The sequence below is a fragment of the Ornithorhynchus anatinus genome, chromosome 14, assembly GCF_004115215.2.
Source record: "Ornithorhynchus anatinus isolate Pmale09 chromosome 14, mOrnAna1.pri.v4, whole genome shotgun sequence".
Classification (NCBI taxonomy): domain Eukaryota; kingdom Metazoa; phylum Chordata; class Mammalia; order Monotremata; family Ornithorhynchidae; genus Ornithorhynchus; species Ornithorhynchus anatinus.
Window position 1 is genome coordinate 15,574,754 of NC_041741.1, and position 13,811 is coordinate 15,588,564.

The 13,811-nt window shown below is 43.1% G+C and overlaps 1 protein-coding gene across 1 annotated transcript in view; it reads right to left on the reverse strand.

Annotated features, from left to right (window-relative positions):
- The window catches only part of WIF1 (WNT inhibitory factor 1), a 35,011-nt gene that overhangs the window by 3,133 nt on the left and 18,067 nt on the right, over positions 1-13,811 (reverse strand). Inside the window, exons 3-8 of the mRNA XM_029079550.2 lie at positions 10,473-10,581; positions 6,928-7,068; positions 4,950-5,045; positions 2,650-2,745; positions 1,898-1,993; positions 387-482 (exon numbers count right to left, since the gene is read on the reverse strand). Of these exons, the coding sequence (XP_028935383.1) occupies positions 387-482; positions 1,898-1,993; positions 2,650-2,745; positions 4,950-5,045; positions 6,928-7,068; positions 10,473-10,581 (634 nt within the window). The remainder of the gene's footprint in view (positions 1-386; positions 483-1,897; positions 1,994-2,649; positions 2,746-4,949; positions 5,046-6,927; positions 7,069-10,472; positions 10,582-13,811) is intronic.

Below are 13,811 nucleotides of genomic sequence, written 5' to 3' on the forward strand. Positions count from 1 at the left end.
GGTTGACACACCCTAAAGTCAGGCAGACACATTCTCTGCCCACAAGGAGCTTAGGAAATGTAATGAAGGATCAGAAATTGAGGTGAGAAAGTCAGCGACAAGTACGGAAATTTTTATTTTTCAATAGCACCTGCTTAATGCTGGGTAGTTTAATGCCTTAAGGAAACTCATAATTCTACATTTGGGGTTTTGTGACTAGTGAGGATTTTATCTCTCACTCCCTCAGCCCATATAAAGGAAAAACACATGTGAGGGAAGAACAGTTATAGTACACTCTACTGAGATACTTGGGCATCATGCAGGAAGAATAGAAGTTACATAAGAAAGGCTGCGGTGCTAATTTCATTATCTTATAAAAGAGATGATAGGGGACAGTTAATACTTACGTTTTGAACAGAGATCTCCGTGGTAACCTTTGGAGCACTTACATTTATTTTTCCCTGTACATTTACCTCCATTTCTACAGGGTTGATGGCATTTGCCTGAAAGAGAGAAGGGTGTAAGTAAATGATACTCGGGGGATTTCCCATCACCAATCAATCCATGATATTTATTGAGCACTTACTGTGTGCATAGCAATCAATGGTACTTAATTCAATTCAATCGTATTTATTGAGGGCTTACTGTATGTAGCACACAGTACTAAGCACTTGGAAAGTATAATTCAACAGAGTTAGCAGGCACGTTCCCTGCCCATAGTGACTTTACAGTCTACAGCACTGTACTAGAGTGTTTGGGAAAGTATCATGTAGCAAAGTGGGTAGACATGTTCCCTGCCCACAAGAAACTTTAGAAATGAAATGAAGGTTCTGAAATTGAGGAGAGAAAAGCCTTGGAATGTTCCCACATCTTCATTTCCTTTCCAGCTTTTATGCATTTTCATTTCAGAAATGGACAGTTCTTCTTTGCCTGTTTTGTTTCCTTCTGAGATCCTTCAGTGAAAGACAGTTTCCCTCTGATCTCAAGTCCAAAGCCCTTCTGTTTCTTCAAGCCTTTGTAGTTCTTGCTGATTATTTTCTTCACTGTGCTCCCCTCAAAATGACCCACCACCTTGGGCCAGAGGTAACTGAGAAGGCAGTGGGGGAAATAGGGTGATAAAGAACACAGACCTCTCTCCCTCCCAGGACAGAGCTGAAGCCACAGTCAGGTCTGGAACATTTTGTACAGAGCTAAAACTCTTGGCTTTTCGTAAACTATGGAACTCGGTCTTCTTTTTATGTTTTGCTACTTTAAAAAGGGTCTTGCTAGACATGCTTCCATGGTCCACTATGAACATTCAGAGAACCCAAACAACTATTTCAAATTTCTTCCATCTCAATCCCTTCTCTGTCCCAATCTGCCTGGTGTGCCAGAGGCTTACACTCTTTAGACCATAAACTTGTTGTGGGCAGGAATATGTCTGCTTATTGTTATATTGTACTCTCACTGGTGCTTAGTATAGTGCTCTGCACACAATAAGTGTTCAATAAATACCACTGATTGAATGATGAGGCTCATAGTCCAAGTAGGAAGAGGTACAGGTATTGAATCTCCCATTTTACTAATGATGAACCTGAGGCACAGAGAAGCTAAGAGACTTGCCCAAGGTCACACAGCAGGAAAGTGGCAGAGTCAGGATTAGAACCCAAGGCCTTTGCTTGCCCTCCTTGTCCCAGCAGGGAAGTAGCAAATGGCTCCCTCCCCTCCCTTCCTCACCCAGTCAACCCGACGTGGGTCCTTACCTGCATCCGATTTAATTGCGTTCTAATTCCCTCTAATTCCCTCAGCACTTAGCAAAATGCTTGGCACAGAGTAAGCACTTAACAAAGTCTGCCATAATAATTACGCCCAACTGTCTGTACAAATGTCACTCCTCCCGATCAAAGGAACAGTAAAATGGTGAGGAGCCGGAACTTACTGATTTCACACTGGTCTCCCTCAAGCCCTGGAGGGCACACACACTTTCCAAGGTAGAAGCAAATCCCTCCATTAAAGCAGGTCGTTGTGCAGTTTGCTGAAAAAAAAAAAAAGCAACAGGACATTACCGTAATCAATGGTATTTATTGAGGGCTTACTGTGTGCAGAGCGCTGTCTTAAGCGCATGGGAGAGTGCAGTGCAACAGAGTTGGTAGGCATATTCTATGCCCACAAGGGGTTTTTACAGTTTAGAGGGAGAGATAGACATTTAAATAAACTATAGATCTGTAAGGAAGTGCTGTTGGGTGGAGGGTGGGGTGAATATCGCGTGTATTTACTGTGAGCTTACTGCGTGCAGAGCACTATATTAAGCACTTGAGAGAGTGGAGTTATTGTTGACCACAGAACTTAGTACAGTTCCTGGAACAGTACTTTACCAGTCTCCACTACGGGAGGGAGAGTCGAGCAGAGGCCTTTCCATTCTATTCCTAGCTTGGGCAGTGGCTAGCGAGTGGAAGGCCACCTAGTACATGTCAAAACTCACGTGTGCTGGGCAGCAGCGGCATGGGAGGGAGTAGAGGACGGAAACTCAAGTTTGCTGTTCGGAAGAAGCACTTCCATATTTTTACCAGGAAAACTCTATGGATCCACTACCAAAAAAACTGCAGCTAGAGGTGGGGTGTTCTGGGAGAGATATGTCCATGGCACCGCTATGGATCGGAGAAGACTGAAGAGCATAAGACAAGCAGTTACCTTTGTCACAGTTGGTGCCGTAGAATCCAGGAGGGCAGAGGCACAAACCAGGAGTCACGCACAATCCTCCATTCATACACTGAGGCATACACAGAGCTGGGGGGAAGACAGAACCGTGATTAAAGCCCGGAAATCCGGGTCGGCCACCACATGGTGAAATGGGAACTGTAGCCCTTGGAACTTTTTGAATGACTCAGACTCTGGGAAGGTGCCTGCCGGGAGCTCAGCATTGCAGTCAGTCAGTCATATTTATTGAGCATTTACTGTGTCCAGAGCAAAGTGCTAAGTGCTTGGGAGTCCTATGCGGGACTGGGACTGTGTCTAACATAATTAATTGGTATCTACCGCAGCACTTAGAACAGTGTTTGACACATAGTAAGTGCCTAACAAATACCACAAAATTAATAAATAATAAATGGGGGAGTACAATGTCACAGTATAACAGACACATTCCCTGCCCATAACAAGCTTACAGTCTAGATAGAGGACTGGCATTTTTGTGGTACAGACAATGTGATTTACCCCTTTCGTGTGTTCGGTTACAAAGGATAAAATCTGGGGTTTTGTCCTGAAATTCCTCTAATTTCTGACTTAGTGTCAGAAACAGTATACTGCAATGACATTACTATAACTGAGACTTGGACACCCTCTACAACTATAAATCATTTCCCGTGGAACTATGCTTTTGAACCTCAGTGCAAAACTGTCATTCTCCCCGCGCCCCACCACCCCAATGCTCTCCCTAAGAATTAAGAATGTTAATACTCATCAGACAGTCCTTATTGTGACAAACGTTCTACTAAGCCCTCTTTTCCCCTACTCTCTCTCCCTTCTGCATTGCTTATGCACTTGGTTTTGTGCCCTTTTAGCACCTGATATTCACCCCACCCTCAGCCCCACAGCACTTATATACAATATCCACAGTTTATTCTAATGCCTGTCTCCCCCACTAGACCTTAAGCTTCTTGTGGACAAGGAATGTGTTGGCCAACTCTGTTGTATTGTACTCTCCCAAGTACCAATTGGATTCTTCTTTTAAAAAAATCTTATTTTTTCAGTTATTTCCTGCACTATTTCTTTAGAAAAGTCTCAGTTTTTTTTTTGGACTGGGAACACTTAAGAAATACCTATTATTTTTTATCAAATATTAGGCTCACAACCATTTTGTACCATGTTGGAGTTTGTTATTTGGGAATCAGAGCTTTGGAAAAGATCATTTCAAATCAGTGCTGTGGCTCCAACAAGCAATTAGAGTCAGCTTCACTTCAATCAATCAGTGGTATTTATTGAGTGCTGTGTGCAGAGCACTGTTCTAAACACTTGGGAGAGTACAAAACAGAGTTGGCAGACACTTTCCAAGTTGGGGACGAGGCTGATGTAGTAGTCAAGGAGGGACAGGATAAATGTTTTTAGTTCAGCATAGTGGTAGTTTGGATGGAAAGGGAAAGGTGGGTTTTAGTAATGTTGTGAAGGTTGAACTGACAGGATTTGGTGACAGACTAGACATGTGGGTTGAATGAGAGAGATGAGTCGAGGACAATGAGGTTATGGGCTTGTGAGATAGAGAAGATAGTGGTATTATCTACAGTTTTTTTTCTTCACATGACAAGAACGTCTCAGAGATGGTCATGTTACCTTCGTAAGTTTGTGCTGATCGGATAGTTGGTGTGTGTGGTGTGAATAGGGTATTATCACTATATTTGTAAAGAATTTACCAGGTGTCAAGAACTGTTCTAAGCACTAGGGTATTAATCAGGTTGGAAACAGTCCCTGTCCCACATGGGGCTCACAGTCTAAGCAAGAGGGCCATTTTGGGACCCCTTTGCTATGAGCTCGATATAGGCAGGGAATTTTTCCGCTAATTCTATTGTACTCTCCCAAACACTTAGTACAATGCTCTGGACACAGTAAGCCCTCAATAAATACAATTGATTGATTGGGCAGGGAATATGTCTACCAATTCTGTCATACTGTACTCAGCCAGGTGCTTGGTAGAGTGCTCTGCACACAGTAAGCAGGCATTAAATATGACTGATTGATTGACTGATTGAGTCTTGAGGGCTATCAGGAATTTCCTAGATGCCCATTTATATAGCTAAACACACTAGGTGCAAAGTTTCCACTTCTCATGAGTCCCTGGGGTGTGACCAGCCAACAGTGGATTTAATAAAGCCATGCAATTTTCTTCAATCAACAGTATTAATTCATCACCATCATCATCATCAATCATATTTATTGAGCCCTTACTATATACAGAGTACTGTACTGAGCGCTTGGGAGAGGACAATTGGTTCCATTACCTTTCTCACAGTGTGGCCCATAGAATCCGTCAGGACAATCGCAGACACGTCTCTCGTTACAGGAGCCTCCATTCCTGCACCCTCCTGGACATTCAGCTTCACCAAACAGAAGAAAAACTTATCATTAACACTAAACATCAATTCAAAGTTTGGAGAACTACAGCCACCGGAACTTTTTTTTCCTAGTATTTGTTAAGCATACACTTTGTGCCAGGAAGTACTCTAAGCACAGTGGTGGATACAAGGCAATCTGGTTTGAGAGAGTCCATGTCCCACATGGGGCTCACAGCCTCAATCCCCATTTTACAGATGAGGGAACAGAGGCCCAGAGAAGTTAAATGACTTCCCCAAGGTCACACACAGCAGACAAGTGGCAGAGTCGGCACTAGAACCCAGGTCCTTCTGACTCCCAGGTCCGTGTCCGTGTCCCTGGGCCAGCCTGCTTTCTTCATTCAGGTAATCTAGTCCTACTATTGGATGCTTTGTGGCTCACTGGTAGCACTAGTGAAATTGTTTCAGAAGTTCCAGGCTAGGTGGAAAGGGAACAGGGACGTAATCCCCACTTGGCAGATGAGCGAACTAAGGCATGGAGTAGTCCAGTGACTTGCAAGTGAAGTGACAAAGCGGGCAGATGGCAAAGCCGGGGTTAGAACTCAGGTCCTCTGACTCCCAGGCCGGTGCTTTTACCACTAGGCTTTACTGCTTCTCTTAAATGCTTACTATATGCAAATCCCTGTGCAAAGCAGTGAGGGGGAGAATACACAGGTGGGAATCAGACATGATTAAAGAGTTTCCAGATAGAGGCTGTTAATGACTTCTGTTTTCTTCAGACTTGTCAAAAAAGCAGTTCATCATTCACATATTGCACGTCTTCTTTTGGGGTGCACCCCTCTAAGCAACAGTCACAGCGAAGAGAACTCACAATAGTTTTCACAGTCCCCTCTCTCCCCTTTCTTCCAGAAGATGGTGAAATCTCCGATATCTCGTGGGTTTTCCTCAGTGTCTCCAAGAGCCTCTGCAGGCACCCAAGAAGAATAAACCCTCTGCCAGTTTGTAGATCTTGGCAAGGGCTCTATGAGCTCCTGCCGCTTTGCCGTTCTTCATGACTCTGAGCGCAGGGGTGATTTAATTAACTGTACTGCAAGATTTATACCAAAGTCATTTTGCTTTAATACAAAGGTCTCTCTCCCCTATTCTCTTCTTTGTGGAGCTAAGACTCCATCACACAATCAGAGTTTCTGACCTGCCTCTAAAGAGCCGGAAGGAGCCAGAATGAGACGGGAAAGATAAACTGTACTCCTGGGCTGTTCCCTGAGATCTGGGCCTTCGGCTCCATCAGAGACTATGCCCTCATTGGGGAGGGAAAGGGATTGATGTCAGTAACATCTTGTGCCCATACTATCCCCACCCCCTTGGGCACCCTCTCTTTGTATTTGCCCACTCTTCCCAACCGGCTTTAATTTATCAGGAAGTTGTCCATCTAAGGAGGAGGAGGGGAGGATCAGTTGCATTATACTCCGTTCTAGTGTACTTTCTCAAGGGCTTAGTGTAGTCACTACACTGAGAAGCATTATGGCCAATTGGTTAGAGTACTGGCCCGGAAATCAGAAGAGCGTGGGTTCTAATCCCGGCTCCGCCGCTTGTCTTCTGTGACTTTGGTGAAGTCACTTCACTTCTCTGGGCCTCAGTTAACTCACTTGTAAAACAGGGATTAAGATTGTGAGTCTTGTGTGGGACATGGACTGTGTCCAACCTCATTACCTTGTATTCATTCAATCGTATTTATTGAGCGCTTACTGTGTGCAGAGCACTGTACTAAGCACTTGGAATGTACAATTCGGCAATCTACCCATGTTAGAACAGTGCTTGGTACGTAGCGCTGAACAAATACCACTAAAAAAAAAAAAGATAGCTCTTCACTTTGGACTCGACAATTCATGATACACTTTGAGATTCTACTGTGATGACAATTCTGTACCTTGCTGACATGTTTTGAAGAATATGGCATTTTGAGGAGTTTGGAGGATAATGTTGCCTTCGGAATTCATGACAATTACAGTTACTTCAAAGGCTGCCACTCCATCTTGTTTTCCAAGGCAGGGAAATCCAACTTGAACAACTGAAAGAGAAGCAGACAGTAAAAAAACCCAATAGCTGACTCTCCCTAGCCAATGATTCAGTTACTTGGTAACAGCAAAAGTGAGAAAGGTTTGGATATTTAATGTTGTTAGGCAAAGATATTCACCTATATTCACTACTTTCAGGGATGAACCAAATTTGATGTATTTCTTGGGAAGCTGTTAATATGGAGACCCTTATTATTATTATTATCATATTTGGTAACTATGAGAGAAGCAGCGTGGCTCAGTGGAAAGAGCGTGGGCTTGGGAGTCAGAGGTCATGGGTTCTAATCCCGGCTCCGCCGCTAGTCAGCTGTGTGACCTTGGGCAAGTCACTTAACTTCTCTGTGCCTCATTTACCTCATCTGTCAAATGAGGATTAAAAAAACTATGAGCCCCACATGGGACAATCTGATCATCTTGTATCCCCCAGCGCTTAGAACAGTGCTTTGCACATAGTAAGCGCTTAACAAATACCACAATTTATTTATTTACTGTGTGTCTTGCACTATTCTAAGTGCCAAAGCTCACAGTCCAAGGAGAACAGGCAATGAATCGCCATTTTACAGATGAGGAAACTGAAGCACAGAGAAGTTAAGTGACTTGATCAAGGTCATACAGCAGGCAATCACATAGATTAGAATTCAAGTCCTTTGACTCTCAGGCCCATGCTATTTCCACTAGGCTGCACTGCTTCTCAACATGTATACTCTGGCTATTAGGTTCTGGGGTTGTGGGAGATCGAGCTGTATTAGGAAAGATCACCTCCTGACCCAGGTCAATAATACAGAATATATCTTAAGGCTGTGGTTCCTTAAACTGGTACTTTATCACCCCCTGCTTCCTTTTCTCCTCCTTCTCTCTTCTCTCCCCACTTATGGCTGCTTTCTGCCGCCCAACCCTCCGGAAAAAATGATTTCCCACAGTAACTGGAGAAGCAACAACCATGCGTCTCTTAATTCTTTCTTCATCTTTACTTCTGGATGCCAGATCTCACCCATGCCAAGCTTGGGCAAAGGCCACAAAGCCAGGGTAAATCAGTTTCCTTTAGAAGTTTTTCATGCGCCTTTTTTAGTTTCTCCAGATAATTGGGCTGAAAATCAGGTTGCAACATTCTGCAGCTTACTGCTTGCAAACCAGCCATACAATCGCTATGACAGGACAACAGAAAACCTCCTGTGTTTTGGCTTTTCCCAATTTTGTTATAGTATACTTCCCCAAATCACTGGGAATGCTCTTTTGCCTGCATATATAAGAAAATAAATAAAAATGTTTTAATTCCAAAAAACAAAATTGTGCATGTCCAATCTGATTAGCTTAAATCTACCCCAGTGCTTAGAACAGTACCCGGCACGTAGTAAGTGCTTAAACAAATACCATTAAAAAAAAAGGAAAGGCAGGGACTGAGTCAGAGAAAGAAGTGGGAGTCAGAGAAAGAAGACAGCAAAAGACCCAAAAAGAGACTTAAGTCAGAGAAAGATGCAGCAAAGAGGGAAAGAACAGAGATTATAGAGAGGCAGAGGCAGACATAAGGGAAGCAGCATGGCCTAGTGGAAAGGGCATGGGTCTGGGAATCAGAGGACTTGGGTTCTCACCCCAGCTCCACCACTTGTCTGACCTTGGGCAAGTCATTACCTTCTCTAGGTCTCAGTTTCCTCAACTGTGAAATGGGGATTCAAGACCTGAGTTCCCTCCTAACTGTAAGCCCCTTATGGGACAGGGACCATGAATATCTTTTATCTACTCCAGCATTTAGAACACTGCTTGGCACATAGTAAGCACTTAACAAATACCATAATTATTCAGGGTGAAGCCCAGAGAGATGGAGAACTTGACAATCACTGAAAGAGATCGGAGGAAACAGGGACAGAGAGGAGTTCTGTTGAGGTTCTCTGAAGGGGTCAACAAGCCTGTGATGAGTAGGGAATCAGTGGACATATTAAATTGTGGGTTTTCAAAAGCTTTTTGACAATTCACCCCCTCAATAAATAAAAAATAGTAGTATTAAAAGTACTAATAAAAAAGTAGCAACTACAGGGTTGAGGGAAAGTTTTGTTGGTCCAGGAAAAGTGGCTTAAAGATAGGAAACAAAAAGTAGGGGTAAAGACCCAGTCTTCAGTGTGGAGAAGCATAAACATTGGGATCCTCCAGGAATTGGTGCCAGAGCAGTTTTGTTTAATGTCTTCATAAATATCTGGAAGGGGGTGTATGCTGCAAAATCTTCAGGTTTTCGGATAATATTAATAATAATGTTGGTATTTGTTAAGTGCTTACTAAGTTCTAACAGCTGGGGTAGATACAAGCTAATCAAGTTGGACACAGTCCCTATCTCACATGGGCTCACAGTCTTAATCCCCATTTTATAGATGCGGTAACAGGGAACACAGGTCTTGAATCCCCATGAGGTAACTTGACACAGAGAAGTCAAGCGACTTGCCCAAGGTCACATAGCAGACAAGTAAGCTCTTCAAGTTGGTGGATGTGGTATCAGTGCGGAAAAATTACAGACTGTGAGCCCCAGGCAGGACAGGGACTGTGTCCAACCTAGTTCACTTGGATCTACTCCAGTGCTTAGAATGGTATTTGACACCGAGCAAGCGTTTAACAAATACCATTAAAAAAAAAAAGCCGAATGGGCCCAAAACGCAGATAAAATTCAGTGTGAGCAAGAACAAATCAAAGCACCTTGTGAAAAAGTCATGCAAATTCTAACTACGTGATAGTCTCTGTGCCATCAGATAGACTGAAGGGAAGAGTTCCTTCATTGTTGACGGAGTGATTGATGGGTTCAATAATATTTATTGAGGACTTACTGTGTGCAGAGCACTATACTAAGCACTTGGAAAGTATAGTTCGTCAACAGATAGAGACAATCTCTACCCAACAACAGTCTCACAGTCTAGAAGGGACAGACAACAAAACGAAACAAGTAGGCACCAATAGCACCAAAATAAATAGAATTAAAGATGTTTCATAATTACCATAATTAATTAATTCAATCAATCAATCAATGGTATCTATTGAGCGCTTGCTGTGTGCATAGGTACTCTTCCTAGCACCGGTTACAGTGCTCTGCCCACAGTAAGTGCTCAGGAAATACCATTGTGTATAGAGCACTCTACTAAGACACTGGGAGAGTACGGTACAACACTTTCCCTGCCCACAGGGAGCTTACAGTCTATAGGGGGAGACGGAAATTAAAAATAAATTATAGATGTGGACATAATTGCTGTGGAGCAATGTCACAAATGTTTTTAGATAATTATGGGAAAAAACTACACAGGGTATAATTTTTTTATAATTTTAAAAAGAAAATTTCTCCTATAGAGGCCTGAAGGCTAGGTGGCTCAAGAGTTTGAACATCAGTGATCGTGAAAGCTTGATTCAAAAGATAAACACCCACCTGATGCCTGGTGAGGGACTGATCCGAGCAGAGGTATATTTATAGTTGGATTAGCCATAATGCCTTTATCCAGTGAACGTAAGGACAGGAACTCATAAAAATACTCAGCCTGTAACAAAATGAGTGCAAAATCAATTATTAGACATTGCATTCAAGGGAGGAATCACTCATTCAAGAAAACAAACAATGCCATGGAACTGGTTGCATCAATGATCCAGCGCTTAGTACAGAGCTTTGGCCCGGATCTATCTATTCCACGTTTCTCTATTCGAGGGTGCGACATAGGACCTGGAAGTTGATATCAGGATACGTTTTCGATCCAAAAGGAATCTCTTCCAACTCAGTGGTCACAGGGCTCTTCGAGTGAGTCACCCACGGCTCCCGGCATCCTGGACTTCCCCACACAAGAGGACATGTAAATGGTTAGGAACGTTTCTGAGGTGTGAGGACCCCCAAATTCCAAAATACCCTTGAGTCCATTTCTGAACAGAATGATCCTTAGGTATGGAGCGGAGGATGGTGGCAGCTCACATTTCACGAGCTGGCGGCCAAGCTGGAATCCAGGGGGGCATAAAATGATGCTAGTTAGAAGAGCCACAGACCTTCCAAACGAATCAAACCCACAGCTTTGAACAGCACAGTGGAAAGGGTGGGTTATGCCACTTATGAGCTAACCCGCACAGCATCTTTCCCAGAGAAGTTAGAGTTCAGTGGCGGGGATCGTTCTGAACAAGCCCGTTCTGAGCCCTGGATATGAATGAAACACTTATCCCGAGCCAGGAAAAGTGAACTCCCCAATCCAACATTTGCAAAGAAACAAAATCTTCATTTGAGGAGTTTGTCAATTCTGCCAGGCATTTTCGTGTCTTGGGTAATGTCAGGTTGTAATTGGCTCTAATTGGAAAACTCCCAGATTGCAGCATTCTTTATGTGTTCCCAAGTGGTACTCTGAAAGTAGAAATTATTTCTCATCTCTGAAACCATCAGAGAACATGCATATTTTCTCTCCATACCTCACATGGAGTCCTCTCCTCCAAGAAGGCTTCCCTTACTAAGCCCTCCTCTTGTTTCTTCTCACTCCCTTCTGCATCACCCTGACTGGCTTCCTTCATTCATCCTTCCTCCCGCCTGCCCAGCCACACAGCACTTATGTATGTGTATGTGTGTGTGTAATTTATTTATGTATATTAATATATGTCTCCCCCTCTAGACTGTGAGCTCACTTGGGCAGGGAATATGTCTTAGTAGTTGTATTGTACTCTTTCAAAGGTTAGTATAGTGCTTTGCACACAGTAAGAGCTCCATAAATATGATTGAATGAGTGAATGAACCATCGAAAGCTCCAAACTATTTTGTGAAAGGTAAATTTCAGACCCAAGAGAAGCAGCAGGTCTGGGAGTCAGAGGACCTGGTTCTAATACTGGCTCCACCACTTATTCGCTGTGTGACCTTGAGCAAGTCACTTCATTTCTCTGTGCGTCAGTTACCTCATCTGTAAAATGAGGATTAAGACTGTGATCCCCCTGGGGGGCAGGAACTGTGTCCGACCTGATTAACTTGTACCTATCCCAGCGCTTAGAACAGTGTTTGACCCAGAGTAAGCACTAAACAAATATCATTAAAAACAATTATAACCTAGTGCTTAGGATAGTACCTGACCCAAGTAAGTGCTTAACAAATACCACAAAAAAATGAATTCTCCAGAGCTAAATGATCATTATCCAGGCTCTTTAAGGGCAAGGTATCATGGCTCTATTGCATTGTACTCTCCCAAATGCTTAGTACAGTGCTCTGCCCAAAGTGAACAACTAATAATTACCACAGATAGGTTACCCAGTGTAGGTCACTAGCATGTTAAGTTAGAATGCCTCAGGAATGGGACAGTGAGCAGATTAGGGTTGCGGGGAGAAGGTGTGGGAAGAGGGTGTGGGAAGGAGGAAATACAGGACAGCTGGGGTATGGAAAGCCTTAAAGAACAGGTGCAACTGAGAAATCAGGCAATCAGTAGTACTTATTGAGTGCTTACTTTGTGCAGAGCACTGTACTGAACTCTTGGGAAAGTACAATACAATAGAGGAAAGGGAGGGAGTGTGGGAAGTGATAGGGCGAAGGGAGAGGGTGAGTAAAGAAAAACAATGTCCAAAAAATGTACCTGGGTGAGAGATGGCTTTGTCAGAGACGCCCTCTGCCCATGGCTCAGAAAAAGACCTTTCCCTCATTCATACAGTCGTATTTATTGAGTGCTTGCTGTGTTTAAAGCACTGTACTAAGCACCTGGGAGAGTACAATTTAACAACAGACATTCCTGCTCATAAAAGTCTTGGAGAGGAGCTCCCAGAACAGACCACCAAAAACTTGTGAATTGTTAAAGAAACAAGAAAACGATAGGAAGTATGATTCCTGTGTTCTTCACTTTCCATGTGGCCCCAGACTTTCATGAACTGGGATAACTGAGGGAAGTCAGTTCATTTGAACGGCTGACTGAATGAAATTCATTTAGTCATATATATTGAGTGCTTACTGTGTGCAGAACATTGTATTAAGCACTTGGGAAAGTACAATATAACAATAAAGAGACACATTCCCTGCCCACAATGAGCTCTTCTTCTTCTTGCTATTACTAATAAATAATAATTCATTAAAACAAACTACTAGCATTAATGATAATTAAAATCAATCGCATTGATGATAAAAATACTAATGGTATTAGAATAATAATAATCGTGGTATTCGCGACTGCTTCTTATGACGATTATGGCAATTTGTTAAGCGCTTACCATACATCAAACACTGTCCTAAGCACTGCAGTAGACACAAGTCAATCGTGTCAGACACAATTCCTGTCCCACATGGGGCTCACAGTCTAACAATAATAACTGTGGTATTAGTTAAGCACTTACTCTGTGTCAAGCACTGTTCTAAACGCTGGGGTAGATACAAGTCAATGAGGTGAGACGCAATCCTTGACCCACATGAGGCTCGCAGTCCAGCAATAACAACTGTTGTATTTAAGCATTTACTCTGTGCCACGCACTGTGCACTAACCACTGGGATAGATACAACTCTCTCCCCTCAGATGTGACTACAGCCTATCACTCTTCCTGGCTCTTAAAAAGACAAAGTGATAACCCCCTCTAGACTGTAAGTTCGTTGTGGGCAGGGAATGCGTCTGCCAAATCGGTTGTAGTGTACTCTCCCAAGCGCTCAGGACAGAGCTCTGCACATAGTAAGTGCTCAATAAATACCATTGATTGGTTCACTGTATCTAGTAAATACCCACTGAGGGGCAATGCACTGTACTAAGCACTTGGAAAGTACAGAACAGAGAAGAAACAGAAC